This window comes from Procambarus clarkii, chromosome 45 (assembly GCF_040958095.1).
Source record: "Procambarus clarkii isolate CNS0578487 chromosome 45, FALCON_Pclarkii_2.0, whole genome shotgun sequence".
NCBI classification, from domain to species: domain Eukaryota; kingdom Metazoa; phylum Arthropoda; class Malacostraca; order Decapoda; family Cambaridae; genus Procambarus; species Procambarus clarkii.
This window is the reverse complement of record NC_091194.1, coordinates 37214909-37241864: the sequence shown is the minus strand read 5'-3', so window position 1 is coordinate 37241864 and position 26956 is coordinate 37214909. Positions and strand designations below refer to the sequence as shown.

Sequence of the window (26956 nt, the reverse complement as noted above, 5' to 3'; positions counted from 1 at the left end):
TGAGTTAAGGTCTAGTGGCTGGGGCAGTGGGCTAAGGTCTAGTGGTTGGGAGAGTGAGTTAAGGTCTAGTGGTTGGGAGAGTGAGTTAAGGTCTAGTGGTTGGGAGAGTGAGTTAAGGTCTAGTGGTTGGGAGAGTGAGTTAAGGTCTAGTGGTTGGGAGAGTGAGTTAAGGTCTAGTGGTTGGGAGAGTGAGTTAAGGTCTAGTGGCTGGGAGAGTGGGCTAAGGTCTAGTGGTTGGGAGAGTGAGTTAAGGTCTAGTGGTTGGGAGAGTGAGTTAAGGTCTAGTGGCTGGGGCAGTGGGCTAAGGTCTAGTGGTTGGGAGAGTGAGTTAAGGTCTAGTGGTTGGGAGAGTGAGTTAAGATCTAGTGGTTGGGAGAGTGAGTTAAGGTCTAGTGGTTGGGAGAGTGAGTTAAGGTCTAGTGGTTGGGAGAGTGAGTTAAGGTCGAGTGGCTGGGAGAGTGGGCTAAGGTCTAGTGGTTGGGAGAGTGAGTTAAGGTCTAGTGGTTGGGAGAGTGAGTTAAGGTCTAGTGGTTGGGAGAGTGAGTTAAGGTCTAGTGGTTGGGAGAGTGAGTTAAGGTCTAGTGGTTGGGAGAGTGAGTAAAGGTCTAGTGGTTGGGAGAGTGAGTTAAGGTCTAGTGATTGGGAGAGTGAGTTAAGTTCTAGTGGCTGGGACAGTGGGCTAAGGTCTAGTGGTAGGGAGAGTGAGTTAAGGTCTAGTGGTTGGGAGAGTGAGTTAAGGTCTAATGGTTGGGAGAGTGAGTTAAGGTCTAGTAGTTGGGAGAGTGAGTTAAGGTCTAGTGGTTGGGAGAGTGAGTTAAGGTCTAGTGGTTGGGAGAGTGAGTTAAGGTCTAGTGGCTGGGAGAGTGAGTTAAGGTCTAGTGGTTGGGAGAGTGAGTTAAGGTCTAGTGGTTGGGAGAGTGGGCTAAGGTCTAGTGGTTGAGAGAGTGAGTTAAGGTCTAGTGGTTGGGAGAGTGAGTTAAGGTCTAGTGGCTGGGAGAGTGAGTTAAGGTCTAGTGGCTGGGAGAGTGAGTTAAGGTCTAGTGGTTGGGAGAGTGAGTTAAGGTCTAGTGGTTGGGAGAGTGAGTTAAGGTCTAGTGGTTGGGAGAGTGAGTTAAGGTCTAGTGGTTGGGAGAGTGAGTTAAGGTCTAGTGGTTGGGAGAGTGAGTTAAGGTCTAGTGGTTGGGAGAGTGAGTTAAGGTCTAGTGGTTGGGAGAGTGAGTTAAGGTCTAGTGGCTGGGAGAGTGGGCTAAGGTCTAGTGGTTGGGAAAGTGAGTTAAGGTCTAGTGGTTGAGAGAGAGAGTTAAGGTCTAGTGGTTGGGAGAGTGAGTTAAGGTCTAGTGGCTGGGAGAGTGGGCTAAGGTCTAGTGGTAGGGAGAGTGAGTTAAGGTCTAGTGGTTGGGAGAGTGAGTTAAGGTCTAGTGGTTGGGAGAGTGAGTTAAGGTCTAGTGGTTGGGAGAGTGAGTTAAGGTCTAGTGGCTGGGAGAGTGTGCTAAGGTCTAGTGGTTGGGAGAGTAAGTTAAGGTCTAGTGGTTGGGAGAGTGAGTTAAGGTCTAGTGGCTGGTGCAGTGGGCTAAGGTCTAGTGGTTGGGAGAGTGAGTTAAGGTCTAGTGGTTGGAAGAGTGAGTTAAGGTCTAGTGGCTGGGGCAGTGGGCTAAGGTCTAGTGGTTGGGAGAGTGAGTTAAGGTCTAGTGGTTGGGAGAGGGAGTTAAGGTCTAGTGGTTGGGAGAGTGAGTTAAGGTCTAGTGGTTGGGAGAGTGAGTTAAGGTCTAGTGGTTGGGAGAGTGAGTTAAGGTCTAGTGGCTGGGAGAGTAGGCTAAGGTCTAGTGTTTGGGAGAGTGAGTTAAGGTCTAGTGGTTGGGAGAGTGAGTTAAGGTCTAGTGGTTGGGAGAGTGAGTAAAGGTCTAGTGGTTGGGAGAGTGAGTTAAGTTCTAGTGGTTGGGAGAGTGAGTTAAGGTCTAGTGATTGGGAGAGTGAGTTAAGTTCTAGTGGCTGGGAGAGTGGGCTAAGGTCTAGTGGTAGAGAGAGTGAGTTAAGGTCTAGTGGTTAGGATAGTGAATTAAGGTCTAGTGGCTGGGACAGTGAATTAAGGTCTAGTGGCTGGGAGAGTGAGTTAAGGTCTAGTGGCTGGGAGAGTGAGTTAAGGTCTAGTGGTTGGGAGAGTGAGTTAAGGTCTAGTGGTTGGGAGAGTGAGTTAAGGTCTAGTGGTTGGGAGAGTGAGTTAAGGTCTAGTGGTTGGGAGAGTGAGTTAAGGTCTAGTGGTTGGGAGAGTGAGTTAAGGTCTAGTGGTTGGGAGAGTGAGTTAAGGTCTAGTGGTTGGGAGAGTGAGTTAAGGTCTAATGGTTGGGAGAGTGAGTTAAGGTCTAGTGGTAGGGAGAGTGAGTTAAGGTCTAGTGGCTGGGAGAGTGAGTTAAGGTCTAGTGGTTGGGAGAGTGAGTTAAGGTCTAGTGGTTGGGAAAGTGAGTTAAGGTCTAGTGGTTGGGAGAGTGAGTTAAGGTCTAGTGGCTGGGAGAGTGGGCAAAGGTCTAGTGGTTGGAAGAGTGAGTTAAGGTCAAGTGGTTGGGAGAGTGAGTTAAGGTCTAGTGGTTGGGAGAGTGAGTAAAGGTCTAGTGATTGGGAGAGTGAGTTAAGTTCTAGTGGCTGGGAGAGTGGGCTAAGGTCTAGTGGTAGAGAGAGTGAGTTAAGGTCTAGTGGTTAGGATAGTGAATTAAGGTCTAGTGGCTGGGACAGTGAATTAAGGTCTAGTGGCTGGGAGAGTGAGTTAAGGTCTAGTGGCTGGGAGAGTGAGTTAAGGTCTAGTGGTTGGGAGAGTGAGTTAAGGTCTAGTGGCTGGGAGAGTGGGCTAAGGTCTAGTGGTTGGGAAAGTGAGTTAAGGTCTAGTGGTTGGGAGAGTGAGTTAAGGTCTAGTGGTTGGGAGAGTGAGTTAAGGTCTAGTGGCTGGGAGAGTGGGCTAAGGTCTAGTGGTAGGGAGAGTGAGTTAAGGTCTAGTGGTTGGGAGAGTGAGTTAAGGTCTAGTGGTTGGGAGAGTGAGTTAAGGTCTAGTGGTTGGGAGAGTGAGTTAAGGTCTAGTGGCTGGGAGAGTGGGCTAAGGTCTAGTGGTTGGGAGAGTGAGTTAAGGTCTAGTGGTTGGGAGAGTGAGTTAAGGTCTAGTGGCTGGGAGAGTGGGCTAAGGTCTAGTGGTTGGGAGAGTGAGTTAAGGTCTAGTGGTTGGGAGAGTGAGTTAAGGTCTAGTGGCTGGTGCAGTGGGCTAAGGTCTAGTGGTTGGGAGAGTGAGTTAAGGTCTAGTGGTTGGAAGAGTGAGTTAAGGTCTAGTGGTTGGGAGAGTGAGTTAAGGTCTAGTGGTTGGGAGAGTGAGTTAAGGTCTAGTGGTTGGGAGAGTGAGTTAGGGTCTAGTGGTTGGGAGAGTGAGTTAAGGTCTAGTGGCTGGGAGAGTAGGCTAAGGTCTAGTGTTTGAAAGAGTGAGTTAAGGTCTAGTGGTTGGGAGAGTGAGTAAAGGTCTAGTGGTTGGGAGAGTGAGTTAAGGTCTAGTGGTTGGGAGAGTGAGTTAAGGTCTAGTGATTGGGAGAGTGAGTTAAGTTCTAGTGGCTGGGAGAGTGGGCTAAGGTCTAGTGGTAGAGAGAGTGAGTTAAGGTCTAGTGGTTAGGAGAGTGAATTAAGGTCTAGTGGCTGGGACAGTGAATTAAGGTCTAGTGGCTGGGAGAGTGAGTTAAGGTCTAGTGGCTGGGAGAGTGAGTTAAGGTCTAGTGGTTGGGAGAGTGAGTTAAGGTCTAGTGGTTGGGAGAGTGAGTTAAGGTCTAGTGGTTGGGAGAGTGAGTTAAGGTCTAGTGGTTGGGCGAGTGAGTTAAGGTCTAGTGGTTGGGAGAGTGAGTTAAGGTCTAGTGGTTGGGAGAGTGAGTTAAGGTCTAGTGGTTGGGAGAGTGAGTTAAGGTCCAATGGTTGGGAGAGTGAGTTAAGGTCTAGTGGTAGGGAGAGTGAGTTAAGGTCTAGTGGCTGGGAGAGTGAGTTAAGGTCTAGTGGTTGGGAGAGTGAGTTAAGGTCTAGTGGTTGGGAAAGTGAGTTAAGGTCTAGTGGTTGGGAGAGTGAGTTAAGGTCTAGTGGCTGGGAGAGTGGGCAAAGGTCTAGTGGTTGGAAGAGTGAGTTAAGGTCAAGTGGTTGGGAGAGTGAGTTAAGGTCTAGTGGTTGGGAGAGTGAGTAAAGGTCTAGTGGTTGGGAGAATGAGTTAAGGTCTAGTGGCTGGGAGAGTGGGCTAAGGTCTAGTGGTTGGGAAAGTGAGTTAAGGTCTAGTGGTTGGGAGAGTGAGTTAAGGTCTAGTGGTTGGGAGAGTGAGTTAAGGTCTAGTGGCTGGGAGAGTGGGCTAAGGTCTAGTGGTAGGGAGAGTGAGTTAAGGTCTAGTGGTTGGGAGAGTGAGTTAAGGTCTAGTGGTTGGGAGAGTGAGTTAAGGTCTAGTGGTTGGGAGAGTGAGTTAAGGTCTAGTGGCTGGGAGAGTGGGCTAAGGTCTAGTGGTTGGGAGAGTGAGTTAAGGTCTAGTGGTTGGGAGAGTGAGTTAAGGTCTAGTGGCTGGGGCAGTGGGCTAAGGTCTAGTGGTTGGGAGAGTGAGTTAAGGTCTAGTGGTTGGGAGAGTGAGTTAAGGTCTAGTGGTTGGGAGAGTGAGTTAAGGTCTAGTGGTTGGGAGAGTGAGTTAAGGTCTAGTGGCTGGGGCAGTGGGCTAAGGTCTAGTGGTTGGGAGAGTGAGTTAAGGTCTAGTGGTTGGGAGAGTGAGTTAAGGTCTAGTGGTTGGGAGAGTGAGTTAAGGTCTAGTGGTTGGGAGAGTGAGTTAAGGTCTAGTGGTTGGGAGAGTGAGTTAAGGTCTAGTGGTTGGGAGAGTGAGTTAAGGTCTAGTGGCTGGGAGAGTGGGCTAAGGTCTAGTGGTTGGGAGAGTGAGTTAAGGTCTAGTGGTTGGGAGAGTGAGTTAAGGTCTAGTGGCTGGGGCAGTGGGCTAAGGTCTAGTGGTTGGGAGAGTGAGTTAAGGTCTAGTGGTTGGGAGAGTGAGTTAAGATCTAGTGGTTGGGAGAGTGAGTTAAGGTCTAGTGGTTGGGAGAGTGAGTTAAGGTCTAGTGGTTGGGAGAGTGAGTTAAGGTCGAGTGGCTGGGAGAGTGGGCTAAGGTCTAGTGGTTGGGAGAGTGAGTTAAGGTCTAGTGGTTGGGAGAGTGAGTTAAGGTCTAGTGGTTGGGAGAGTGAGTTAAGGTCTAGTGGTTGGGAGAGTGAGTTAAGGTCTAGTGGTTGGGAGAGTGAGTAAAGGTCTAGTGGTTGGGAGAGTGAGTTAAGGTCTAGTGATTGGGAGAGTGAGTTAAGTTCTAGTGGCTGGGACAGTGGGCTAAGGTCTAGTGGTAGGGAGAGTGAGTTAAGGTCTAGTGGTTGGGAGAGTGAGTTAAGGTCTAATGGTTGGGAGAGTGAGTTAAGGTCTAGTAGTTGGGAGAGTGAGTTAAGGTCTAGTGGTTGGGAGAGTGAGTTAAGGTCTAGTGGTTGGGAGAGTGAGTTAAGGTCTAGTGGCTGGGAGAGTGAGTTAAGGTCTAGTGGTTGGGAGAGTGAGTTAAGGTCTAGTGGTTGGGAGAGTGGGCTAAGGTCTAGTGGTTGAGAGAGTGAGTTAAGGTCTAGTGGTTGGGAGAGTGAGTTAAGGTCTAGTGGCTGGGAGAGTGAGTTAAGGTCTAGTGGCTGGGAGAGTGAGTTAAGGTCTAGTGGTTGGGAGAGTGAGTTAAGGTCTAGTGGTTGGGAGAGTGAGTTAAGGTCTAGTGGTTGGGAGAGTGAGTTAAGGTCTAGTGGTTGGGAGAGTGAGTTAAGGTCTAGTGGTTGGGAGAGTGAGTTAAGGTCTAGTGGTTGGGAGAGTGAGTTAAGGTCTAGTGGTTGGGAGAGTGAGTTAAGGTCTAATGGTTGGGAGAGTGAGTTAAGGTCTAGTGGTAGGGAGAGTGAGTTAAGGTCTAGTGGCTGGGAGAGTGAGTTAAGGTCTAGTGGTTGGGAGAGTGAGTTAAGGTCTAGTGGTTGGGAGAGAGAGTTAAGGTCTAGTGGTTGGGAGAGTGAGTTAAGGTCTAGTGGTTGGGAGAGTGAGTTAAGGTCTAGTGGCTGGGAGAGTGAGTTAAGGTCTAGTGGCTGGGAGAGTGAGTTAAGGTCTAGTGGTTGGGAGAGTGAGTTAAGGTCTAGTGGTTGGGAGAGTGAGTTAAGGTCTAGTGGTTGGGAGAGTGAGTTAAGGTCTAGTGGTTGGGAGAGTGAGTTAAGGTCTAGTGGTTGGGAGAGTGAGTTAAGGTCTAGTGGTTGGGAGAGTGAGTTAAGGTCTAGTGGTTGGGAGAGTGAGTTAAGGTCTAATGGTTGGGAGAGTGAGTTAAGGTCTAGTGGTAGGGAGAGTGAGTTAAGGTCTAGTGGCTGGGAGAGTGAGTTAAGGTCTAGTGGTTGGGAGAGTGAGTTAAGGTCTAGTGGTTGGGAGAGTGAGTTAAAGTCTAGTGGTTGGGAGAGTGGGTTAAGGTCTAGTGGCTGGGAGAGTGGGCTAAGGTCTAGTGGTAGGGAGAGTGAGTTAAGGTCTAGTGGTTGGGAGAGTGAGTTAAGGTCTAGTGGTTGGGAGAGTGAGTTAAGATCTAGTGGTTGGGAGAGTGAGTTAAGGTCTAATGGCTGGGAGAGTGGGCAAAGGTCTAGTGGTTGGAAGAGTGAGTTAAGGTCAAGTAGTTGGGAGAGTGAGTTAAGGTCTAGTGGTTGGGAGAGTGAGTAAAGGTCTAGTGGTTGGGAGAGTGTGTTAAGGTCTAGTGGCTGGGAGAGTGGGCTAAGGTCTATTGGTTGGGAAAGTGAGTTAAGGTCTAGTGGTTGGGAGAGTGAGTTAAGGTCTAGTGGTTGGGAGAGTGAGTTAAGGTCTAGTGGCTGGGAGAGTGGGCTAAGGTCTAGTGGTAGGGAGAGTGAGTTAAGGTCTAGTGGTTGGGAGAGTGAGTTAAGGTCTAGTGGTTGGGAGAGTGAGTTAAGGTCTAGTGGTTGGGAGAGTGAGTTAAGGTCTAGTGGCTGGGAGAGTGGGCTAAGGTCTAGTGGTTGGGAGAGTGAGTTAAGGTCTAGTGGTTGGGAGAGTGAGTTAAGGTCTAGTGGCTGGGGCAGTGGGCTAAGGTCTAGTGGTTGGGAGAGTGAGTTAAGGTCTAGTGGTTGGGAGAGTGAGTTAAGGTCTAGTGGCTGGGGCAGTGGGCTAAGGTCTAGTGGTTGGGAGAGTGAGTTAAGGTCTAGTGGTTGGGAGAGTGAGTTAAGGTCTAGGGGCTGGGAGAGTGAGTTAAGGTCTAGTGGTTGGGAGAGTGAGCTAAGGTCTAGTAGTTGGGAGAGTGAGTTAAGGTCTAGTGGCTGGGAGAGTGGGCTAAGGTCTAGTGGTTGGGAGAGTGAGTTAAGGTCTATTGGTTGGGAGAGTGAGTTAAGGTCTAGTGGTTGGGAGAGTGAGTTAAGGTCTAGTGGTTGGGAGAGTGAGTTAAGGTCTAGTGGTTGGGAGAGTGAGTTAAGGTCTAGTGATTGGGAGAGTGAGTTAAGGCCTAGTGGCTGGGAGAGTGGGCTAAGGTCTAGTGGTTGGGAGAGTGAGTTAAGGTCTAGTGGTTGGGAGAGTGAGTTAAGGTCTAGTGGTTGGGAGAGTGGGCTAAGGTCTAGTGGTTGGGAGAGTGAGTTAAGGTCTAGTGGTTGGGAGAGTAAGTTAAGGTCTAGTGGTTGGGAGAGTGGGCTAAGGTCTAGTGGTTGGGAGAGTGAGTTAAGGTCTAGTGGTTGGGAGAGTGAGTTAAGGTCTAGTGGTTGGGAGAGTGAGTTAAGGTCTAGTGGTTGGGAGAGTGAGTTAAGGTCTAGTGGTTGGGAGAGTGAGTTAAGGTCTAGTGGTTGGGAGAGTGAGTTAAGGTCTAGTGGTTGGGAGAGTGAGTTAAGGTCTAGTGGTTGGGAGAGTGAGTTAAGGTCTAGTGGTTGGGAGAGTAAGTTAAGGTCTAGTGGTTGGGAGAGTGGGCTAAGGTCAAGTGGTTTTGAGAGTGAGTTAAGGTCTAGTGGTTGGGAGAGTGAGTTAAGGTCTAGTGGTTGGGAGAGTGAGTTAAGGTCTAGTGATTGGGAGAGTGAGTTAAGTTCTAGTGGCTGGGAGAGTGGGCTAAGGTCTAGTGGTAGGGAGAGTGAGTTAAGGTCTAGTGGTTGGGAGAGTGAGTTAAGGTCTAGTGGTTGGGAGAGTGAGTTAAGGTCTAGTGGTTGGGAGAGTGAGTTAAGGTCTAGTGCTTGGGAGAGTGAGTTAAGGTCTATAGTGGTTGGGAGAGTGAGTTAAGGTCTAGTGGTTGGGAGAGTGAGTTAAGGTCTAGTGGTTGGGAGAGTGAGTTAAGGTCTAGTGGCTGGGAGTGTGGGCTAAGGTCTAGTGGTTGGGAGAGTGAGTTAAGGTTTAGTGGTTGGGAGAGTGAGTTAAGGTCTAGTGGTTGGGAGAGTGAGTTAAGGTCTAGTGGTTGGGAGAGTGAGTTAAGGTCTAGTGGTTGGGAGAGTGAGTTAAGGTCTAGTGGTTGGGAGAGTGAGTTAAGGTCTAGTGGTTGGGAGAGTGAGTTAAGGTCTAGTGGTTGGGAGAGTGGGCTAAGGTCTAGTGGTAGGGAGAGTGAGTTAAGGTCTAGTGGTTGGGAGAGTGAGTTAAGGTCTAGTGGTTGGGAGAGTGAGTTAAGGTCTAGTGGTTGGGAGAGTGAGTTAAGGTCTAGTGGTTGGGAGAGTGAGTTAAGGTCTAGTGGTTGGGATAGCGAGTTAAGGTCTAGTGGTTGGGAAAGTGAGTTAAGGTCTAGTGGTTGGGAGAGTGAGTTAAGGTCTAGTGGTTGGGAGAGTGAGTTAAGGTCTAGTGGTTGGGAGAGTGAGTAAAGGTCTAGTGGTTGGGAGAGTGAGTTAAGGTCTAGTGGCTGGGAGAGTGGACTAAGGTCTATTGGTTGGGAAAGTGAGTTAAGGTCTAGTGGTTGGGAGAGTGAGTTAAGGTCTAGTGGTTGGGAGAGTGAGTTAAGGTCTAATGGCTGGGAGAGTGGGCTAAGGTCTAGTGGTAGGGAGAGTGAGTTAAGGTCTAGTGGTTGGGAGAGTGAGTTAAGGTCTAGTGGTTGGGAGAGTGAGTTAAGGTCTAGTGGTGGGGAGAGTGAGTTAAGGTCTAGTGGCTGGGAGAGTGGGCTAAGGTCTAGTGGTTGGGAGAGTGAGTTAAGGTCTAGTGGTTGGGAGAGTGAGTTAAGGTCTAGTGGCTGGGGCAGTGGGCTAAGGTCTAGTGGTTGGGAGAGTGAGTTAAGGTCTAGTGGTTGGGAGAGTGAGTTAAGGTCTAGTGGCTGGGGCAGTGGGCTAAGGTCTAGTGGTTGGGAGAGTGAGTTAAGGTCTAGTGGTTGGGAGAGTGAGTTAAGGTCTAGTGGCTGGGAGAGTGAGTTAAGGTCTAGTGGTTGGGAGAGTGAGCTAAGGTCTAGTAGTTGGGAGAGTGAGTTAAGGTCTAGTGGCTGGGAGAGTGGGCTAAGGTCTAGTGGTTGGGAGAGTGAGTTAAGGTCTAGTAGTTGGGAGAGTGAGTTAAGGTCTAGTGGTTGGGAGAGTGAGTTAAGGTCTAGTGGTTGGGAGAGTGAGTTAAGGTCTAGTGGTTGGGAGAGTGAGTTAAGGTCTAGTGATTGGGAGAGTGAGTTAAGTTCTAGTGGCTGGGAGAGTGGGCTAAGGTCTAGTGGTAGGGAGAGTGAGTTAAGGTCTAGTGGTTGGGAGAGTGAGTTAAGGTCTAATGGTTGGGAGAGTGAGTTAAGGTCTAGTGGTTGGGAGAGTGAGTTAAGGTCTAGTGGTTGGGAGAGTGAGTTAAGGTCTAGTGGTTGGGAGAGTGAGTTAAGGTCTAGTGGCTGGGAGAGTGAGTTAAGGTCTAGTGGTTGGGAGAGTGAGTTAAGGTCTAGTGGTTGGGAGAGTGAGTTAAGGTCTAGTGGTTGGGAGAGTGAGTTAAGGTCTAGTGGTTGGGAGAGTGAGTTAAGGTCTAGTGGTTGGGAGAGTGAGTTAAGGTCTAGTGGTTGGGAGAGTGGGCTAAGGTCTAGTGGTTGGGAGAGTGAGTTAAGGTCTAGTGGTTGGGAGAGTAAGTTAAGGTCTACTGGTTGGGAGAGTGGGCTAAGGTCTAGTGGTTGGGAGAGTGAGTTAAGGTCTAGTGGTTGGGAGAGTGAGTTAAGGTCTAGTGGTTGGGAGAGTGAGTTAAGGTCTAGTGATTGGGAGAGTGAGTTAAGTTCTAGTGGCTGGGAGAGTGGGCTAAGGTCTAGTGGTAGGGAGAGTGAGTTAAGGTCTAGTGGTTGGGAGAGTGAGTTAAGGTCTAGTGGTTGGGAGAGTGAGTTAAGGTCTAGTGGTTGGGAGAGTGAGTTAAGGTCTAGTGGTTGGGAGAGTGAGTTAAGGTCTAGTGGTTGGGAGAGTGAGTTAAGGTCTAGTGATTGGGAGAGTGAGTTAATGTCTATAGTGGTTGGGAGAGTGAGTTAAGGTCTAGTGGTTGGGAGAGTGAGTTAAGGTCTAGTGGTTGGGAGAGTGAGTTAAGGTCTAGTGGCTGGGAGTGTGGGCTAAGGTCTAGTGGTTGGGAGAGTGAGTTAAGGTTTAGTGGTTGGGAGAGTGAGTTAAGGTCTAGTGTTTGGGAGAGTGAGTTAAGGTCTAGTGGTTGGGAGAGTGAGTTAAGGTCTAGTGGTTGGGAGAGTGAGTTAAGGTCTAGTGGCTGGGAGAGTGGGCTAAGGTCTAGTGGTTGGGAGAGTGAGTTAAGGTCTAGTGGTTGGGAGAGTGAGTTAAGGTCTAGTGGCTGGGAGAGTGGGCTAAGGTCTAGTGGTTGGGAGAGTGAGTTAAGGTCTAGTAGTTGGGAGAGTGAGTTAAGGTCTAGTGGCTGGGAGAGTGGACAAAGGTCTAGTGGTTGGGAGAGTGAGTTTAGGTCTAGTGGTTGGGAGAGTGAGTTAAGGTCTAGTGGTTGGGAGAGTGAGTTAAGGTCTAGTGGTTTGGAGAGTGAGTTAAGGTCTAGTGGTTGGGAGAGTGAGTTAAGGTCTAGTGGCTGGGAGAGTGGGCTAAGGTCTAGTGGTAGGGAGAGTGAGTTAAGGTCTAGTGGTTGGGAGAGTGAGTTAAGGTCTAGTGGTTGGGAGAGTGAGTTAAGGTCTAGTGGTTGGGAGAGTGAGTTAAGGTCTAATGGCTGGGAGAGTGGGCAAAGGTCTAGTGGTTGGAAGAGTGAGTTAAGGTCAAGTGGTTGAGAGAGTGAGTTAAGGTCTAGTGGTTGGGAGAGTGAGTAAAGGTCTAGTGGTTGGGAGAGTGAGTTAGGGTCTAGTGGCTGGGAGAGTGGGCTAAGGTCTATTGGTTGGGAAAGTGAGTTAAGGTCTAGTGGTTGGGAGAGTGAGTTAAGGTCTAGTGGTTGGGAGAGTGAGTTAAGGTCTAGTGGCTGGGAGAGTGGGCTAAGGTCTAGTGGTAGGGAGAGTGAGTTAAGGTCTAGTGGTTGGGAGAGTGAGTTAAGGTCTAGTGGTTGGGAGAGTGAGTTAAGGTCTAGTGGTTGGGAGAGTGAGTTAAGGTCTAGTGGCTGGGAGAGTGGGCTAAGGTCTAGTGGTTGGGAGAGTGAGTTAAGGTCTAGTGGTTGGGAGAGTGAGTTAAGGTCTAGTGGCTGGATCAGTGGGCTAAGGTCTAGTGGTTGGGAGAGTGAGTTAAGGTCTAGTGGTTGGGAGAGTGAGTTAAGGTCTAGTGGCTGGGGCAGTGGGCTAAGGTCTAGTGGTTGGGAGAGTGAGTTAAGGTCTAGTGGTTGGGAGAGTGAGTTAAGGTCTAGTGGCTGGGAGAGTGAGTTAAGGTCTAGTGGTTGGGAGAGTGAGCTAAGGTCTAGTAGTTGGGAGAGTGAGTTAAGGTCTAGTGGCTGGGAGAGTGGGCTAAGGTCTAGTGGTTGGGAGAGTGAGTTAAGGTCTAGTGGTTGGGAGAGTGAGTTAAGGTCTAGTGGTTGGGAGAGTGAGTTAAGGTCTAGTGGTTGGGAGAGTGAGTTATGGTCTAGTGGTTGGGAGAGTGAGTTAAGGTCTAGTGATTGGGAGAGTGAGTTAAGTTCTAGTGGCTGGGAGAGTGGGCTAAGGTCTAGTGGTAGGGAGAGTGAGTTAAGGTCTAGTGGTTGGGAGAGTGAGTTAAGGTCTAATGGTTGGGAGAGTGAGTTAAGGTCTAGTGGTTGGGAGAGTGAGTTAAGGTCTAGTGGTTGGGAGAGTGAGTTAAGGTCTAGTGGTTGGGAGAGTGAGTTAAGGTCTAGTGGCTGGGAGAGTGAGTTAAGGTCTAGTGGTTTGGAGAGTGAGTTAAGGTCTAGTGGTTGGGAGAGTGAGTTAAGGTCTAGTGGTTGGGAGAGTGAGTTAAGGTCTAGTGGTTGGGAGAGTGAGTTAAGGTCTAGTGGTTGGGAGAGTGAGTTAAGGTCTAGTGGTTGGGAGAGTGGGCTAAGGTCTAGTGGTTGGGAGAGTGAGTTAAGGTCTAGTGGTTGGGAGAGTAAGTTAAGGTCTAGTGGTTGGGAGAGTGGGCTAAGGTCTAGTGGTTGGGAGAGTGAGTTAAGGTCTAGTGGTTGGGAGAGTGAGTTAAGGTCTAGTGGTTGGGAGAGTGAGTTAAGGTCTAGTGATTGGGAGAGTGAGTTAAGTTCTAGTGGCTGGGAGAGTGGGCTAAGGTCTAGTGGTAGGGAGAGTGAGTTAAGGTCTAGTGGTTGGGAGAGTGAGTTAAGGTCTAGTGGTTGGGAGAGTGAGTTAAGGTCTAGTGGTTAGGAGAGTGAGTTAAGGTCTAGTGGTTGGGAGAGTGAGTTAAGGTCTAGTGGTTGGGAGAGTGAGTTAAGGTCTAGTGGTTGGGAGAGTGAGTTAAGGTCTATAGTGGTTGGGAGAGTGAGTTAAGGTCTAGTGGTTGGGAGAGTGAGTTAAGGTCTAGTGGTTGGGAGAGTGAGTTAAGGTCTAGTGGCTGGGAGTGTGGGCTAAGGTCTAGTGGTTGGGAGAGTGAGTTAAGGTTTAGTGGTTGGGAGAGTGAGTTAAGGTCTAGTGGTTGGGAGAGTGAGTTAAGGTCTAGTGGTTGGGAGAGTGAGTTAAGGTCTAGTGGTTGGGAGAGTGAGTTAAGGTCTAGTGGCTGGGAGAGTGGGCTAAGGTCTAGTGGTTGGGAGAGTGAGTTAAGGTCTAGTGGTTGGGAGAGTGAGTTAAGGTCTAGTGGCTGGGAGAGTGGGCTAAGGTCCAGTGGTTGGGAGAGTGAGTTAAGGTCTAGTAGTTGGGAGAGTGAGTTAAGGTCTAGTGGCTGGGAGAGTGGGCAAAGGTCTAGTGGTTGGGAGAGTGAGTTAAGGTCTAGTGGTTGGGAGAGTGAGTTAAGGTCTAGTGGTTGGGAGAGTGAGTTAAGGTCTAGTGGTTGGGAGAGTGAGTTAAGGTCTAGTGGTTGGGAGAGTGAGTTAAGGTCTAGTGGCTGGGAGAGTGGGCTAAGGTCTAGTGGTAGGGAGAGTGAGTTAAGGTCTAGTGGTTGGGAGAGTGAGTTAAGGTCTAGTGGTTGGGAGAGTGAGTTAAGGTCTAGTGGTTGGGAGAGTGAGTTAAGGTCTAGTGGTTGGGAGAGTGAGTTAAGGTCTAGTGGTTGGGAGAGCGAGTTAAGGTCTAGTGGTTGGGAAAGTGAGTTAAGGTCTAGTGGTTGGGAGAGTGAGTTAAGGTCTAGTGGTTGGGAGAGTGAGTTAAGGTCTAGTGGTTGGGAGAGTGAGTAAAGGTCTAGTGGTTGGGAGAGTGAGTTAAGGTCTAGTGGCTGTGAGAGTGGGCTAAGGTCTATTGGTTGGGAAAGTGAGTTAAGGTCTAGTGGTTGGGAGAGTGAGTTAAGGTCTAGTGGTTGGGAGAGTGAGTTAAGGTCTAGTGGCTGGGAGAGTGGGCTAAGGTCTAGTGGTAGGGAGAGTGAGTTAAGGTCTAGTGGTTGGGAGAGTGAGTTAAGGTCTAGTGGTTGGGAGAGTAAGTTAAGGTCTAGTGGTTGGGAGAGTGAGTTAAGGTCTAGTGGCTGGGAGAGTGGGCTAAGGTCTAGTGGTTGGGAGAGTGAGTTAAGGTCTAGTGGTTGGGAGAGTGAGTTAAGGTCTAGTGGCTGGGGCAGTGGGCTAAGGTCTAGTGGTTGGGAGAGTGAGTTAAGGTCTAGTGGTTGGGAGAGTGAGTTAAGGTCTAGTGGCTGGGGCAGTGGGCTAAGGTCTAGTGGTTGGGAGAGTGAGTTAAGGTCTAGTGGTTGGGAGAGTGAGTTAAGGTCTAGTGGCTGGGAGAGTGAGTTAAGGTCTAGTGGTTGGGAGAGTGAGCTAAGGTCTAGTAGTTGGGAGAGTGAGTTAAGGTCTAGTGGCTGGGAGAGTGGGCTAAGGTCTAGTGGTTGGGAGAGTGAGTTAAGGTCTAGTGGTTGGGAGAGTGAGTTAAGGTCTAGTGGTTGGGAGAGTGAGTTAGGGTCTAATGGTTGGGAGAGTGAGTTAAGGTCTAGTGGTTGGGAGAGTGAGTTAAGGTCTAGTGATTGGGAGAGTGAGTTAAGTTCTAGTGGCTGGGAGAGTGGGCTAAGGTCTAGTGGTAGGGAGAGTGAGTTAAGGTCTAGTGGTTGGGAGAGTGAGTTAAGGTCTAATGGTTGGGAGAGTGAGTTAAGGTCTAGTGGTTGGGAGAGTGAGTTAAGGTCTAGTGGTTGGGAGAGTGAGTTAAGGTCTAGTGGTTGGGAGAGTGAGTTAAGGTCTAGTGGCTGGGAGAGTGAGTTAAGGTCTAGTGGTTGGGAGAGTGAGTTAAGGTCTAGTGGTTGGGAGAGTGAGTTAAGGTCTAGTGGTTGGGAGAGTGAGTTAAGGTCTAGTGGTTGGGAGAGTGAGTTAAGGTCTAGTGGTTGGGAGAGTGAGTTAAGGTCTAGTGGTTGGGAGAGTGGGCTAAGGTCTAGTGGTTGGGAGAGTGAGTTAAGGTCTAGTGGTTGGGAGAGTAAGTTAAGGTCTAGTGGTTGGGAGAGTGGGCTAAGGTCTAGTGGTTGGGAGAGTGAGTTAAGGTCTAGTGGTTGGGAGAGTGAGTTAAGGTCTAGTGGTTGGGAGAGTGAGTTAAGGTCTAGTGATTGGGAGAGTGAGTTAAGTTCTAGTGGCTGGGAGAGTGGGCTAAGGTCTAGTGGTAGGGAGAGTGAGTTAAGGTCTAGTGGTTGGGAGAGTGAGTTAAGGTCTAGTGTTTGGGAGAGTGAGTTAAGGTCTAGTGGTTGGGAGAGTGAGTTAAGGTCTAGTGGTTGGGAGAGTGAGTTAAGGTCTAGTGGTTGGGAGAGTGAGTTAAGGTCTAGTGGTTGGGAGAGTGAGTTAAGGTCTAGTGGTTGGGAGAGTGAGTTAAGGTCTAGTAGTTGGGAGAGTGAGTTAAGGTCTAGTGGTTGGGAGAGTGAGTTAAGGTCTATAGTGGTTGGGAGAGTGAGTTAAGGTCTAGTGGTTGGGAGAGTGAGTTAAGGTCTAGTGGTTGGGAGAGTGAGTTAAGGTCTAGTGGCTTGGAGTGTGGGCTAAGGTCTAGTGGTTGGGAGAGTGAGTTAAGGTTTAGTGGTTGGGAGAGTGAGTTAAGGTCTAGTGGTTGGGAGAGTGAGTTAAGGTCTAGTGGTTGGGAGAGTGAGTTAAGGTCTAGTGGTTGGGAGAGTGAGTTAAGGTCTAGTGGCTGGGAGAGTGGGCTAAGGTCTAGTGGTTGGGAGAGTGAGTTAAGGTCTAGTGGCTGGGAGAGTGAGTTAAGGTCTAGTGGCTGGGAGAGTGGGCTAAGGTCTAGTGGTTGGGAGAGTGAGTTAAGGTCTAGTAGTTGGGAGAGTGAGTTAAGGTCTAGTGGCTGGGAGAGTGGGCAAAGGTCTAGTGGTTGGGAGAGTGAGTTAAGGTCTAGTGGTTGGGAGAGTGAGTTAAGGTCTAGTGGTTGGGAGAGTGAGTTAAGGTCTAGTGGTTGGGAGAGTGAGTTAAGGTCTAGTGGTTGGGAGAGTGAGTTAAGGTCTAGTGGCTGGGAGAGTGGGCTAAGGTCTAGTGGTAGGGAGAGTGAGTTAAGGTCTAGTGGTTGGGAGAGTGAGTTAAGGTCTAGTGGTTGGGAGAGTGAGTTAAGGTCTAGTGGTTGGGAGAGTGAGTTAAGGTCTAGTGGTTGGGAGAGTGAGTTAAGGTCTAGTGGTTGGGAGAGCGAGTTAAGGTCTAGTGGTTGGGAAAGTGAGTTAAGGTCTAGTGGTTGGGAGAGTGAGTTAAGGTCTAGTGGTTGGGAGAGTGAGTTAAGGTCTAGTGGTTGGGAGAGTGAGTTAAGGTCTATTGGTTGGGAGAGTGAGTTAAGGTCTAGTGGTTGGGAGAGTGAGTTAAGGTCTAGTGGTTGGGAGAGTGAGTTAAGGTCTAGTGGCTGGGAGAGTGAGTTAAGGTCTAGTGGCTGGGAGAGTGAGTTAAGGTCTAGTAGTTGGGAGAGTGAGTTAAGGTCTAGTGGTTGGGAGAGTGAGTTAAGGTCTAGTGGTTGGGAGAGTGAGTTAAGGTCTAGTGGTTGGGAGAGTGAGTTAAGGTCTATTGGTTGGGAGAGTGAGTTAAGGTCTAGTGGTTGGGAGAGTGAGTTAAGGTCTAGTGGTTGGGAGAGTGAGTTAAGGTCTAGTGGCTGGGAGAGTGAGTTAAGGTCTAGTGGCTGGGAGAGTGAGTTAAGGTCTAGTGGTTGGGAGAGTGGGCTAAGAGTCAGGAGAAGTTGTGAAGTGGTGGGAGAAAGTGATGAGGGTTGAGACTATAAAATGACGACTGATAGGGAATGTTAAGGGTTGAGACCTAGAGGTAAAAGTTAAGAGAGAGTAAAAGTTAATTGTTTAGAGAAAGCAAAAGTTAAAGAAGGTAATGTTAAAAATTAAGAGAAAGCGAATGTTAAAAGTTAAGAGAAAGTAAATGTTAAAAGTTAAGAGAAAGTAAATGTTAAAAGTTAAGAGAAAGTAAACTTTAAAATATAAGAGAAAGTAAATGTTAAAAGTTAAGAAAAAGTAAATGTTAAAAGTTAAGAGAAAGTAAATGTTAAAAGTTAAGAGAAAGTAAACTTTAAAAGATAAGAGAAAGTAAATGTTAAAAGTTAAGAGAAAGTAAATGTTAAAAGTTACGAGGAAGTAAATGTTGAAAGCTGTGAAAGAGTTAATGACTGAAGGATGGCGATAACATATTTGTAATATTATTACGGGATAAAAAGCTTGATCTTTATGAGTGATCGTTAAACGTTTTTGGGAAAAATGGCAAAATAAAATAATGTTTAGATTAGAGACAAAAAGTTAATGCGTTATCAAGACGCTACTGAATCAAGAGAGAATGTTCAGGGTTAAGGATGAAAATTAGGAGTTGAGGAAGCAAACTGAAAGTATAAAAATGTGGAGATACGGAATAAATTGTTGATATGCAGAACGTTTTGGCGGATTGTTGAGGTCTGAGGAGAAACGTTAGGGGCTAAGAGGGGAGATTATTGGCTTAGGAAGAAAGTTAAGGGGGCTTATAGGATGTTGTTGACTGGGTAATAAATTTAACATCATACAGGGGAATTTTTCTTTTACTGGAGAAGAATGTTAAGAGCGTTGAGGAGAAGTCATTGGTTGAAATACATTTATAATGAAGAAATTCAAGATAGAAGAGAGTGTTAAAAGATAAGATACTGAAGTTGCACATGAGTTTAGAATTATAAATGAAAGTTATAGAAAGTTAATGATGGTGAACAAAATAATAGAAAGTTAAAGAAAACTTAAAGAAATAACTTAAAAGTTAAAGAAAACATCAGTTCCCAGGGCCGGGACAGTTCCCAGGGCCGGGACAGTTCCCAGGGCCGGGACAGTTCCCAGGGCCGGGACAGTTCCCAGGGCCGGGATAGTTCCCAGGGCCGGGACAGTTCCCAGCGCCTGGACCGCTGTGGCCACTCAGTCATCGTCATTTGCCAACTACATGCAAAAATAATTCCGCGTATTGGACTGGGTCTACCAACTCCAAAAGCGGCGGCAGCCACTCTCCACCAAATACCAATATATGAAAAAAATGACGCGTGTCTCAGTCAACTTCGCGCGCGTGAGAGAGAGAAAATTGGGAAATTGTCAAAAACCTGCAACACCTCAGTGGAGTGAAGCACACTGCTGGTGCTGTAAACACCATCAGATTGAGGTAACTGGGTGAGCAGCAGCACTGCGCTGCAGGGTGAAAGAAAGCACTGAGGCGGACCGCTGGCATGCAGGGAAGTGAAGCTGGCGGTCTGACCGTACACAAAGGTGTTTATTGGTCAGATGTATATGTATACAGGTGGAGGAAGGCGGCCGCCACTGTGAGCCAACAATACCTGAAGAGACGGGGTGAACACCGAGCCGGAGCTGGCCACTGACAAGGAGTTACGGTCACAACCACGGGGAGAGGGACAGGTTCACAGAGACGCTGTGGATAGGCACGAGGTGATTATCATGGGAGACGGAGGCTTCATGCTTCTCCAAGTTGTGGTATCTGTCATGGTCTGTCTGTCTGTCTTCTCTCCTGTCACTGACGCCCGTCAGAGTCTGTCTGCCTCCTCTGTTGTCACTGGCACCCCGCTAAATACTGACTACCGTCATTCACGTCTCATTAGAATTTTTTTATATACTGGTAAATTTTTGGACTGTTATTCAGCTTGTTAATGTGAGCCAGTCCATTAACATTTAAGTACACCGTTATGAGCATCATTTGCATCAAGTGCTGACGAATTACCCATTCTTCATTTTTTTATACATTTCTTTGTTACCAGATAAATGTTTTTATATTTGGATTACATTATTCAAGAATATTAACCTTGCAGAATCTTCCTCGTATTCCTGATGTTTTGACTTTGTGTGGAGGTCGTATTAGAAGACCCAACAACTCACTCTTTGTTTGTGTCATATTCTTTCTAGTTCATCCTCCTATGTTGGCTGTTTGCCGTCGTATTTATTTCCTGCAGTTAGCGCTCTTATTCCTCCAGCAGTCACCGCTATTATTCTAGTAGGAGTCATCGTTATCATACTTCCCTGATCCATCATTACCATACTTCCCTGATCCATCATTACCTCACTTCCCTGATCCATCATTACCATACTTCCCTGATCCATCATTACCATACTTCCCTGATCCATCATTACCATACTTCCCTGATCCATCATTACCATACTTCCCTGATCCATCATTACCACACTTCCCTGATCCATCATTACCATACTTCCCTGATCCATCATTACCATACTTCCCTGATCCATCGTTACCACACTTCCCTGATCCATCATTACCATACTTCCCTGATCCATCATTACCACACTTCCCTGATCCATCATTACCACACTTCCCTGATCCATCATTACCATACTTCCCTCATCCATCATTACCACACTTCCCTGATCCATCATTACCACACTTCCCTCATCCATCATTACCACACTTCCCTGATCCATCATTACCATACTTCCCTGATCCATCATTACCATACTTCCCTGATCCATCATTACCACACTTCCTTCATCCATCATTACCACACTTCCCTGATCCATCATTACCATACTTCCCTGATCCATCATTACCACACTTCCCTGATCCATCATTACCACACTTCCCTCATCCATCATTACCACACTTCCCTGATCCATCATTAACATACTTCCCTGATCCATCATTACCATACTTCCCTGATCCATCATTACCACACTTCCCTGATCCATCATTACCATACTTCCCTGATCCATCATTACCACACTTCCCTGATCCACCATTACCATACTTCCCTGATCCATCATTACCACACTTCCCTGATCCATCATTACCATACTCCCCTGATCCATCATTACCATACTTCCCTGATCCATCATTACCACACTTCCCTGATCCACCATTACCATACTTCCCTGATCCACCATTACCATACTTCCCTGATCCATCATTACCACACTTCCCTGATCCATCATTACCATACTCCCCTGATCCATCATTACCATACTTCCCTGATCCATCATTACCACACTTCCCTGATCCATCATTACCATACTCCCCTGATCCATCATTACCATACTTCCCTGATCCATCATTACCACACTTCCCTGATCCACCATTACCATACTTCCCTGATCCATCATTACCATACTTCCCTGATCCATCATTACCACACTTCCCTGATCCACCATTACCATACTTCCGTGATCCAGCAATACCACACTTCCCTGATCCATCATTACCACACTTCATTGATCCATCATTACCACACTTCATTGATCCATCATTTCCACACTTCATTGATCCACCATTACCACACTTCATTGATCCATCATTTCCACACTTCATTGATCCACCATTACCACACTTCCCTGATCCATCATTACCACACTTCCCTGATCCATCATTACCACACTTCCCTGATCCATCATTACCTCACTTCCCTGATCCATCATTACCACACTTCATTGATCCATCATTACCACACTTCATTGATTCATCATTTCCACACTTCATTGATCCACCATTACCACACTTCCCTGATCCATCATTACCTCACTTCCGTGATCCATCATTACCATACTTCCCTGATCCATCATTACCATACTCCCCTGATCCATCATTACCACACTTCCCTGATCCATCATTACCTGATTTCACTGATCCATCATTACCGTACTCCCCTGATCCATCATTACCATACTTCCATGATACATCATTACCACACTTCACTGATCCATCATTACCATACTCCCCTGATCCATCATTACCACACTTCCCTGATCCATCATTACCTGATTTCACTGATCCATCATTACCGTACTCCCCTGATCCATCATTACCACACTTCACTGATCCATCATTACCATACTCCCCTGATCCATCATTACCACACTTCCCTGATCCATCATTACCTGATTTCACTGATCCATCATTATCGTACTCCCCTGATCCATCATTACCACACTTCCCTGATCCATGATTACCTCACTTCCCTGATCCATCATTACCATACTCCCCTGATCCATCATTACCACACTTCTCTGATCCATCATTACCTCACTTCCCTGATCCATCATTACCATACTTCCCTGATCCACCATTACCATACTCCCCTGATCCATTATTACCATACTTCCCTGATCCATCATTACCACACTTCCCTGATCCATCATTACCACACTTCCCTGATCCATCATTACCACACTTCCCTGATCCATCATTACCATACTTCCCTGATCCATCATTACCTCACTTCACTGATCCATCATTACCACAATTCCCTGATCCATCATTACCACACTTCCCTGATCCATCATTACCATACTTCACTGATCCATCATTACCACACTTCTCTGATCCATCATTACCTCACTTCCCTGATCCATCATTACCACACTTCCCTGATCCATCATTACCTCACTTCACTGATCCATCATTACCACACTTCCCTGATCCATCATTACCACACTTCCTTGATCCACCATTACCACACTTCCCTGATCCATCATTACCACAATTCCCTGATCCATCATTACCACACTTCCCTGATCCATCATTACCACACTTCCCTGATCCATCATTACCATACTCCCCTGATCCATCATTACCACAGTTCCCTGATCCATCATTACCACACTTCCCTGATCCATCATTACCATACTTCCCTGATCCATCATTACCACACTTCCTTGATCCACCATTACCATACTCCCCTGATCCATCATTACCACACTTCCCTGATCCATCATTACCACACTTCCCTGATCCATCATTACCATACTTCACTGATCCATCATTACCACACTTCTCTGATCCATCATTACCACACTTCCCTGATCCATCATTACCATACTTCACTGATCCATCATTACCACACTTCACTGATCCATCATTACCTCACTTCCCTGATCCATCATTACCACACTTCCTTGATCCACCATTACCACACTTCCCTGATCCATCATTACCACAATTCCCTGATCCATCATTACCACACTTCCCTGATCCATCATTACCACACTTCCCTGATCCATCATTAGCACAATTCCCTGATCCATCATTACCACAATTCCCTGATCCATCATTACCACACTTCCTTGATCCACCATTACCGTACTTCCCTGATCCATCATTACCTCACTTCCCTGATCCATCATTACCATACTTCCCTGATCCATCATTACCACACTTCCCTGATCCATCATTACCACACTTCCCTGATCCATCATTACCACACTTCCCTGATCCATCATTACCATACTCCCCTGATCCATCATTACCACACTTCCCTGATCCATCATTACCATACTTCCCTGATCCATCGTTACCATACTTCCCTGATCCATCATTACCACACTTCCTTGATCCACAATTACCATACATCCCTGATCCATCATTACCATACTCCCCTGATCCATCATTACCACACTTCCCTGATCCATCATTACCACACTTCCTTGATCCACCATTACCACACTTCCCTGATCCATCATTACCACACTTCCCTGATCCATCATTACCACACTTCCCTGATCCATCATTAACATACTTCCCTGATCCATCATTACCATACTTCCCTGATCCATCATTAACATACTTCCCTGATCCATCATTACCACACTTCCTTGATCCACAATTATCATACTTCCCTGATCCATCATTACCACACTTCCCTGATCCATCATTACCACACTTCCCTGATCCATCATTACCACACTTCCCTGATCCATCATTACCATACTCCCCTGATCCATCATTACCACACTTCCCTGATCCATCATTACCATACTTCCCTGATCCATCATTACCACACTTCCTTGATCCACAATTATCATACTTCCCTGATCCATCATTACCATACTTCCCTGATCCATCGTTACCATACATCCCTGATCCATCATTCCTACACGTCAATTCATCACATTCCAGCCTCATCTGTTGGATGGTTGTTCATGACCACAACCATTATATTCCCTCGTGTTCTTACTCCTCCAGGGTTAGATCTTCCAGGCTTTCTCAAATTATTATATCTTTCTTTCACTTTCTCTTTTTGTGTTAACTGCTACTCTTTTATTTTCGTAATTAGGTGCGAAGCTTCATGGATATACTGCATCTGGGATAGCTAGTCAACAGTTATCACATCTGTTAAAACATCATAGTCTCTCTCACTTTCCCTTCACCCCTTGATATAGAGATTTGATCTTCTTTAGTGAATGTAATTGAGAAGCGTGTGTTGGTTGACCTTTTGGTTCTGGTTTCTCTACTGATTCTCATTGGTTGTTTGTTATGTCTGGCCGGATGTTCAGAGGGGGTGGGGGAGCATGTTGTAGATATGGGCGGGGTTCAGTAGAGATGGTGGGTGGAGCATGCTGTAGATATGGGCGGGGTTCAGTAGAGAGAGTGGGTGGAGCATGCTGTAGATATGGGCGGGGTTCAGTAGAGATGGTGGGTGGAGCATGCTGTAGATATGGGCGGGGTTCAGTAGAGAGAGTGGGTGGAGCATGCTGTAGATATGGGCGTGGTTCAGTAGAGATGGTGGGTGGAGCATGCTGTAGATATGGGCGGGGTTCAGTAGAGATGGTGGGTGGAGCATGCTGTAGATATGGGCGGGGTTCAGTAGAGATGGTGGGTGGAGCATGCTGTAGATATGGGCGGGGTTCAGTAGAGATGGTGGGTGGAGCATGCTGTAGATATGGGCGGGGTTCAGTAGAGATGGTGGGTGGAGCATGCTGTAGATATGGGCGGGGTTCAGTAGAGATGGTGGGTGGAGCATGCTGTAGATATGGGCGGGGTTCAGTAGAGATGGTGGGTGGAGCATGCTGTAGATATGGGCGGGGTTCAGTAGAGATGGTGGGTGGAGCATGCTGTAGATATGGGCGGGGTTCAGTGGAGATGTGATCAGTTAGGTACTTAACATAAGGCCAACCACCACAGATGGGTCGGTCACTGCCTGGCATATAGTTTTAAGAATAATGATGAATTGAGTCGCTCATAAGGATGTTTTTATCATTAGGTAAGGGTTAAGCTTTTTGAACAAGTTTCTCAGAAATAGTCACTGGCCTTTCACACACAAAAACAAAACTGTGTCTATAATAACGCCATGTTGGAGGGAGGTTGAAAGACTCACTCTTTAGTAACTCTGAACTTATACGTTAAAATATGACAGAAATATTACCTGTTGCGCCAAGTCCTCGCATATCAATATCGAGAAACGTCATTAAAATATATACTTTTTGACATTCATTAAATAAAAATCACTAAATGGCTATTGTTACAATATTCATACCTCAACAATTAGTTCAAAAAAATATCATTAAACAACACCACACACACACATAGCATATCTACTGACAACATATTATAAATACATTCATGAATATATATATATATATATGTATATATATATATATATATATATATATATATATATATATATATATATATATATATATATATATATACACATATATATATATATATATATATATATATATATATATATATATATATATATATATACATATATATATATATACATATATATATATATATATATATATATATATATATATATATATATATATATATATATATATATATATATATATATATATATATATATATATATATATATATGTCGTACCTAGTAGCCAGAACGCACTTCTCAGCCTACTATTCAAGGCCCGATTTGCCTAATAAGCCAAGTTTTCATGAACTAATGCTTTTTCGACTACCTAACCTACCTAACCTAACCTAACCTAACTTTTTCGGCTACCTAACCTAACATAACCTATAAAGATAGGTTAGGCTAGGTTAGGTAGGGTTGGTTAGGTTCTGTCATATTTCTACGTTAATTTTAACTCCAATAAAAAAAAATTGACCTCATTCATAATGAAATGTGTAGCTTTATCATTTTATAAGAAAAAAAATAGTGAAAATATATTAATTCAGGAAAACTTGGCTTATTAGGCAAATCGGGCCTTTCATAGTAGGCTGAGAAGTGCGTTCTGGCTACTAGGTACGACATATATATATATATATATATATATATATATATATATATATATATATATATATATATATATATATTGCATATGTCCTGGGGACCATTCAGGCTTGTTCGCATATATATATATATATATACATATATCACTGAAAACTCACACCCCAGAAGTGACTCGAACTCATACTGCCAGAAGCAATGCAAATGATGTACAGGATCCCTTAACCACTCGACCAACATGACCGAACAAAAGAGGATGGTAACCGAGGCAATTTCCATCCCCCCCCCCCATCCCCCCAGGCACTCGGTTGGTAATCTTGGGCATGGTATTTTATCAAATATTTTCATTCTTTGGGGCACACGTGAGGAACACAAATGCGAACAATCCTGAACGGTCTCCAGGTATATATGCCACTGAAAACTCACACCCCAGAAGTGACTCGAACCCATACTCCCAGAAGCAATGAGTGTTCTGGCAGTATGGGTTTTTGTGTTATTATTCCCATTTGCATAGGCAGGAGCTGCCTCGTATGGGCTAATAGGCCTTCTGCAGTTTCCTTTATTCATACGTTCTTATGATCTTATGTGCTTCATCCCGCATTTTCCCCTATGTATCCCTCTTGTTTTTACCTTTATTGTACTTGTCTTATCACCTGACCCCGTACGGGTATAAATCAACGAGTTTTGTAATTTCTTTTCACTTAATAATGACCCATTGAGGTTCGAAACGTTGTGCAAATTGTATAAATAAGTGTAATACATTCTATAGTAATTCACATTTTTCTTCACCTTGAAATAACGAAAATGAGTTTTGGAGAACTCCTCTTTCAGTTAAGGCCTGATGCTAGAAAAATAGTTAAAGGGACAGAAGCCCTAAATCAGAAGATAGTATATATATATATATATATATATATATATATATATATATATATATATATATATATATATATACATATATTAGTATATTTTGGTAGCAGTCTTTCCTGTAGACATATATTAATTAATATGACCGAAAAAGTAAGATTAATAGTTCTAACACGAATTTTCTATATTTATATTGTTATGATCTCAGCCTGCAGGAGAAACGAGTCTTCCCCCTTGAGAGTTATTTAGCAAGCCTGACCTAACCAGAAGGTCTAGGATATATTGAGGCGATAACACAGATGTAAAATAGCTGGTTGGATATGATGAACAATTTAAGATTATGGGCAGTGAAGAAGAAAACAGATAAATGACTGGCTAGGAGATGTGGACATTTTGCTGGAGGCGTGAGGTCTCGCTTCTGGAGGGCTTTGACCTCACTTGAGGCCAGACATCACAGGGGGAAAGCCGCGCTCCGTTGAGCTCCTGTCAGAAAGGAACCCCTAGTGATATATCTCGAAGAGAAGAGAAGTGTGCAGACATACCAGCTGTGGAATTGAGCTGGGGACGTGTGGTCTCAAGTCCTGGGCGACGAGGAGTGTTTATTAAACTGCCCAGAGGCATTATCGTGGGCCATGGCAGCGCCCTGAGCAAGCTCCGTCAGAGGGAGGAGCGCGCTCGACTAGACAATCTGTGGTAAGCACGATTTAAGCCAGTTCATAGTGATTGCTTGTAGTTGGTCGTGTGCCCAGCGACAGTAGCAATGTTTATTTATAAGTTTGACATGTTTTGATAAGGCAGAAAGCCTAAAATAAGAGAGTGGAGAGGGAGAAACACAGAGGGACGTCCGTCCCCTCTGAGCGCTGGCAGGTGACTGAGAGCTCCCGACGGCGGAGGCCCCTCCCGGAGTGAGTGAGGCCCACCAGGCAAGGTGGAGCATGGACCCGCCCAACGGGGGAGTCCACTCTCACAGTATGTAGAGGACAGATAGAGGTTCTAGGCAAACATATTGTGTGATTATTTTTGTTTATGTGTTAAAGGGGAAACATTTTTATTGGAGTGTCGATGGGTTGCAGGTTTGTCTTTGGGGAAGAAGTTGCTGAGAACTTCGAAGCCAGCATAGATGAAGTAGTTGATGAGACTCCAGGGTAGTGGAGCAGAGGACCTCAAGCTGTGAGGAGAAGCAGTGAAGAGGAGTGTCACGTGCTTCTGTAGAGGTGGTGAAGCACCATAATTGCTCGAGGAAACTTCATGGTGTAGCA

The 26956-nt window shown here is 46.2% G+C and overlaps 2 protein-coding genes across 2 annotated transcripts in view; both read right to left on the bottom strand.

Moving 5' to 3' along the window:
• LOC138350348 (loricrin-like) overlaps positions 1-22765 on the bottom strand; it is a 49786-nt gene extending 27021 nt beyond the window's left edge. Inside the window, exons 1-6 of the mRNA XM_069300974.1 lie at positions 22591-22765; positions 22399-22503; positions 22135-22263; positions 21463-21591; positions 20911-21015; positions 19956-20247 (exon numbers count right to left, since the gene is read on the bottom strand). Coding sequence (XP_069157075.1) covers positions 19956-20247; positions 20911-21015; positions 21463-21591; positions 22135-22263; positions 22399-22503; positions 22591-22765 — 935 coding nt within the window. The remainder of the gene's footprint in view (positions 1-19955; positions 20248-20910; positions 21016-21462; positions 21592-22134; positions 22264-22398; positions 22504-22590) is intronic.
• Positions 22766-23100: 335 nt separating this feature from the next.
• Positions 23101-23787, bottom strand: LOC138350347 (putative proline-rich protein 21). The gene has a single exon (XM_069300973.1). It carries the CDS (start codon positions 23785-23787, stop codon positions 23101-23103), a length of 687 nt encoding a protein of 228 aa, XP_069157074.1.
• Positions 23788-26956: the final 3169 nt, after the last annotated feature.

Coding starts and splice junctions, on each gene's coding strand:
- LOC138350347 (XM_069300973.1), bottom strand. CDS start 23,787: ATGCCAGGCAGTGACCGACCCATCTGTGGTGGTTGGCCTTATGTTAAG.